Source organism: Monopterus albus, unplaced genomic scaffold (assembly GCF_001952655.1).
Source record: "Monopterus albus unplaced genomic scaffold, M_albus_1.0 scaffold177.1, whole genome shotgun sequence".
Taxonomy (NCBI): Eukaryota; Metazoa; Chordata; class Actinopteri; order Synbranchiformes; family Synbranchidae; genus Monopterus; species Monopterus albus.
The window spans coordinates 46125-52155 of record NW_018128057.1 but is presented as its reverse complement, the minus strand read 5'-3'; the positions used below and the strand labels follow the sequence as shown (position 1 = coordinate 52155).

Sequence of the window (6031 nt, the reverse complement as noted above, 5' to 3'; positions counted from 1 at the left end):
GAGCTCAGGAGGCAGGGGTACCTGCAGAAAGGTACAGGGAGAGAGAGAGAGAGAGAGAGAGGAGACAATGTATATCCAGTAGACAAATGATATAAGTTTTATTGTTTCTGTCTGTCAGAGAAGCAAGGGATGGGTGGAGGTAAAGTTTCTTATCGAGGAGCATTATTGCTGAGGACGGAGAGAACGACAGACGACAACAGACAGGTGAGTTCTAACATCCGTCCACAGACCAGAGATGGGGACTTGAGTTTGTGACTTGGGCTTAAGTTGCGCACACAGTGACTTGAGACTCAACTTGCGACTTGTCCTCAAAAGACCTGAGATTCATCTCAGATTCGAGAAATGGGATTCATGAACAGTGTCTGTTGTACTTTTTATTTTTTATTTAGCACATTAACATTAAGGGCATGACTGACGAGCTGTATGTCATCCTTTTCCTATTATCACACGACTCTACACATGCATGTCGTATGCTGCCACAGATAACTAAAGTGCAGCAACAACACTGTGACTGTAGCGATCACACCTGCATCTGCTGTGCCATTTTATCAGAGACCTCAAAATGCACTCTGATAAGTTGACCATGTAATGTTACAGGCTTATAAGGTTACCGTAACACTGGGTGAGGCTAGAGCCATGTGTTAATTTAACTTTTACAAGCTGTGGTCAGATTTACTCAGACAGGCTTATAAGGTTACCGTAACACTGGGTGAGGCTAGAGCCATGTGTTAATTTAACTTACAAGCTGTGGTCAGCTTTACTCAAGGGAGGAAGGGGAGATGCCCTACATGTGTCTTTAACATTTGCATACAGGAAGTCTATTGTCCTGTCCTTCCTGGTGGGGCTGTTCACAAAACGTCACGTGGTTGAAGTCCCCTGATATTGCGATGACCACCACGTGATGTTGCATCTGTATCCGCGCAATCGTTGAGTGGCCTGCAGCTCAACACAGAGCAGGCCTGTAGCTCTGACATTGCCTGCTCAGTCCATCTTTTCACTGTTCTCATCACAGGATTCACAGCTTTAAGCTTCTGCCTGTATGTTGGGATGAGATGGACCATGCAGTGATCAGAGGGACTGAGGGCTATCACCTCACTAACACAGGCCCGAGGGGGGATGTAAACCCCAGTCAGTAGAAATTAGTAAAACTCCAGCTATGAGTAAAACGGTTTGCAGTTAAAGAACAGTGTTTCTAAATCAGTGTTGCAAGTTTTCCCTAACACTGTGACATCTTTACACCAACCTTCATTTATGTAGAAGCAGATTTCACCTCCTCTCATTTTCCCAGATAACTCCATTGCGTGCTCCGCTCTGTGGATCTGGAAGCCTGGCAGCTGAGCTGCACTGTCCAGGATCAACTCACTGAGCCATATCTCAATGAAGCACAGACTAGCAGAAAGTGAGAGTTAGCCTGGTTGCCGAGGAGTAGTTGGCTAGAGAGCGGAGAGTTGCTAAATGGATAGATGGGAGCAGTTTTCCGTTTCTTTAAAATGGGAGAAAAGTTTTTGGAGTGAGCTGCTGTATCTTCAAGAGCTCTTCTCTTGTAAAAAGAATTCAAGATGGATTGCAGAAAACTGACAAAAAAAGCGAAAAACAGGAAAAGCACAAGAGTGCACACCCACACACACAGCTGAGGCTGCTATCTGTGGCACCATCTTGATCACTGATCAGTCTGTTAAACTATTCTCAGATCAGCTCCGGTTAGGTTCTGGGTTTAGATCTGTTTCCTGTGTCTGTTGCAGTGTACCACTGTGTCTGCAGACAGAGGAGATGATGAAGATGGCAAGAGGGAGGAGGACAGTGAAGAAGGAAGGAAAAACAAACGTCCTGTTGCCTCCACTCCTGTCCCAGGGTCGCCATGGTAACTGCTGCTCTGACATACACACATGCACACGTTTGTTTAGCTATATGTGTGAGGACCCTCATTGACATAATACATCCCTTAACGCTGACCCCTAACCTTAACCATAGCCTAAACCTGATTCTAACCTGAACCCAACCCTTTGGAGGTGTGAGTCCCAGACAACATGTCTTTACAACAGTGTCATAAAAACACTGGTCCACTCAATGCAATAAAGACACACAGTTTATTGATGTTCATAATTATTGATTTTTAGTATTAAACAAAGCATCTTCAGCATCAGAGCAGCGCCTCCCAATGTTTTTAATGTGAGTCTGATGTTCAACAGTGAGGTTTAACCAGCCTCTTTCAGCAGTGTTACCATGACAACCACGAATGGATACAGACCAACACGTCATTTTGTGTTTAAACACGTCAGGCTATCTGTGTGTAACAGTATATACCTGTCCATCTGTAACTGTCTGTCTTTCTGTCTGTATGTAACTGTTTGTAGCTGTCTATCTATAATTGTAATAGTTTGTAACTGTCCATCTGTCTGTCTGTAACTGTAACTCTTTGTCTGTCTATACTGTTCCTTGATGACATCTTTACACACAGTTGGCAGAATCTCAGGAACCTTCATGAGGAATTCACCTGGATGGTTTTCAGTGAACAGGTGTGTCTTGTCAAAAGGTACCCGGTGGAATGTCTTGTCTTAACGAGACCATCACTTGTGTTGTGCTGAGTAGTTAAACAGCAAACTTTCCAGTACTGCAGTAATGCACATCATGGCAAGAACCAGTCAACTCCGTAAAGAGAAACAACATCCATCGTTACTTTGAGACATGAAGGTCATTCAATCCGGAATACTTCAAGATCTTTGAACATTTCCTTATGCAGTCTTAGAACCATCAAATGCTCTGATGAAGCTGGCTCTCATGAGGATGCCCCAGGAAAGGAAGACCTCTGCTGCAGAGGATAAGTTCATTAAAGTCACCAGCCTCTGAAATCACCAATTAGCAGCACATCAGATTAGAGGCTACATGAATGGTTCTTTGAGTTCAAGTAGCAGACACATCTCAACATCAGTGGTCGAATTGCTGCAGATAATCGACGACTGAGGGAGACCAGTAAGAAGAGGAGAAACACAAGGTCTGTACTTAGACCAGTGGAAAGCTGGAATTTGGTCTGTTGAGTCCAGACTTGTGATTTTTGGTTCTAGCTATATAGAAAGATACTTCACTGATTTATTGACCGTCGTATTTTTGTGAGACAGGTGGTATCTACAAGTGTGGTTCTCACTGTGAAACATGGAGTAGGAGGTGTGATGGTGTCTGTGTGTGTATGTGGGGGGGAGGGTTGTGGTGACACTGGTGGTGATTTATTCAGGTGCACTTAACCAGCATGGCTACCACACCATCCTGCAGCAACATGCTGTCCTGAGCTCAGTGGGACCATCATTTGTTTTTCAACAGGACAATGAGCCAAAACCTCGAGGCTCTGTAAAGAGAGTGATGGAGCGCTGCATCAGGTGACCTTTCCTCTGCAGTCATCTGACCTAAACCCAGCTGAGATGGTGAAGCACTCAGCACATGTGAGAACTTCTGTTAGACTGATGAAAACCATTCAGTTTACAATTTTTGCTTGCTACATAATTTCGTGTGTGCGCGCGTGTATTTAATAGTTCTGATGTCATTATGACTCTAAAACATAGAAAGTAATAGAAACAAAGCAAAGAACAAATGGGAATGCGTGTCCAAATTTGCAACTGATGCAGTACATGTGTTCTGTGGACTTGGTGAAGGTTTCCGGTCCGTTTCCCGAGGTATCTGGTGGGCGGGTACAAGGGCTGTTAGGACTCATGTAACCAGAGTGACAGCAATGTCACAATATTGTGTGTTTAGGTGTGTGGTGTGGACTGGAGATGATCGGGTCTTCTTCTTCAATCCCACAATACACTTGTCTGTCTGGGAGAGACCAGGGGAGCTGATTGGCCGAGACATCAGCAGTATCATCGAAGACCCACCTCACAAGAGGAAGAAGATGACACGCGATGGTCTGTCATCTCACCTGTCACTTCTGTCATCTCACTTTTCTGTCTCCCCACACTGTTTAAACTGTTGAACTCTTTCTGACAGACATCAGCTCCAGCTGTCATTTACCTGGTCTCCATGGTAATGATGAAGATGATGAACTTAAACACAGCTCTAAGAGGAACAGGCGAGTCTGACCAATCAGAGAGCATCTTACTCGTTTATGTCATCATCACTGAGTGATATGATTGGTCACTTTTGGTTCAAGGTTTCTCAGTCGCTATAAAAAACAACCACACCGGTCTTCGTCTCCCTGTCTCTCTCTCTGTATGCTTTTTCTCACTGTCTCTCTACATCTCTCTCACTCTGTAGGGCAGAGGAGACTACATCGCTTGTCTCTCATCCAGGAGAGCTTCTCTCACTGGAGCTTCGTATGGCTCACTTCAGAGAAATGATGCTGGAGAGAGGGGTAACACCCACACACAAATATGTACATACACATACAGTATGTACATGCGTTGTATAGATACAGATATAACTACAGATACAGTCATAAGAAAAAGTCATGGTATTTTTCTTGGTTTTCTGCATAAATTGGTCATGAGATGTGGTCTGATCTTCACCAGTCACAAATATCATCAAACACAATATTTCTAAGCTGATAAAGAAAGCACAAACAGTCCTGATCTTTCATGTCTTTACTGAACACACCCATTAAACATAATAAATCTATCTACTGACCTGTGTCTCAGGTGTCAGCGTTCTCAACCTGGGAGAAAGAGCTCCATAAGATAGTGTTTGATCCTCGATACCTGCTGCTTACATCAGATCAGAGGAAACAGGTTCAGTTTAACATGCTCTGATGTAACAACACTGTTGTGTCTGTTGTGGTCTTTTAGTGAATGACAAACCTTTATGGTGTTACTTTGACATCACTGTTGTCTGTGCGTGCAGGTGTTTGATCAGTTTGTAAAGAGCAGGGTAAAGGACGAGTACAAAGAGAAGAAAAGTAAACTGCAGAAAGCCAGAGAAGAGTTCAGACAGCTGCTGGAGGAGGTGAAGATAACCAGCAGGTATCGGTCATTCACTATTCACCACCCTTAATTATTCAGCTCTGTTTCTGGATCTGAGCTGAGTCCACGTCCTCATCTGGACCAGTAGGTCATCTCTGTGTGCTTGGTACAAAGTATTTTTAAAGCTGCACCCTAAACATCAGAGAATCAAATCATCACTAGAAGGAAATGCTTAATAGATCTTTATTCATCTAATCCTGAGTCAAAGAGAAGATTTCACCCAGCTTGTGTCTAAAGTCCCTCATTAGTTCTTAGTAAATTGGAGGCGACTGTGGCTCAGTGGGTAGAGCAGTCATCTCCCAACCTGAGGGTTGAAGGTTCAAATTGACTGTGGCTCAGTGGGTAGGTCAAAGTGTCCTTGGGAAAGACACAAGTTGCCCCTGATGGTTAGAGCCATTGGTGTGAGTTGGCGGCACAGATGGCTGCCTCGGTTCTGTACCGGAAACAAATTCCTTGTGTGTGTAACATACTTGGCCAAATAAAGGTGATTATGATTATGAAATGCCCACTAGTTTCAAACTAGTGATTTAATAAATCAGGTTGCACCAATCAAATGGAAGAGATGCCTGGTGTTGCTTTGTGGCTCAGAGAAAATAAACTGCAGTGATCTGAAAAGATGCACTCATAATGTTCGCTTCTGGTGACCTGAATCGTCAATATTCAGAGGGAAATGCTGATTTTCATATCTCTTTCTTTTTTTCTGCAGATTGACATTTAAGGAGTTCTGTACTCGCTACTGTGGTGACCAGCGGTTCAATGCCCTCAAGAGAAAAACAGAACAGGAAGTCCTCTTCAACCATTACATCACAGCCTTAAAGAAACGAGAAAAGGAGAACCAAGCCAGACTGAAGAAGATGAGATGAAAACAATGCCATTCTACGCGCTGAACCTTACAGAACCAAACCTTTGTAGAACTCCTCCAGAACCTACTAAAACCTTCAAGAATCTTCAAATATCTTCCATGATGACTGAACATATCCTGATTCTCTGAAAGTAGAGACTGGGATCTGATGTAAACCTGGCTCTTGAGTGGTTCTGAATTTTTGTTTGTTGTTTTGTAGACTGCTATTTTTGGATGGGGCCCA

General features: G+C 43.6%; 1 protein-coding gene across 4 annotated transcripts in view; it reads left to right on the top strand.

Moving 5' to 3' along the window:
• tcerg1l (transcription elongation regulator 1 like) overlaps positions 1-6031 on the top strand; it is a 26032-nt gene extending 20001 nt beyond the window's left edge. For all 4 annotated transcript variants that reach the window (XM_020616733.1, XM_020616732.1, XM_020616734.1 and 1 more), the window contains 8 exons: positions 119-204; positions 1743-1861; positions 3745-3896; positions 3979-4060; positions 4246-4342; positions 4626-4715; positions 4828-4946; positions 5653-6031. In XM_020616733.1, the coding sequence (XP_020472389.1) occupies positions 119-204; positions 1743-1861; positions 3745-3896; positions 3979-4060; positions 4246-4342; positions 4626-4715; positions 4828-4946; positions 5653-5809 (902 nt within the window). In that variant the 3' untranslated portion in view covers positions 5810-6031. The remainder of the gene's footprint in view (positions 1-118; positions 205-1742; positions 1862-3744; positions 3897-3978; positions 4061-4245; positions 4343-4625; positions 4716-4827; positions 4947-5652) is intronic.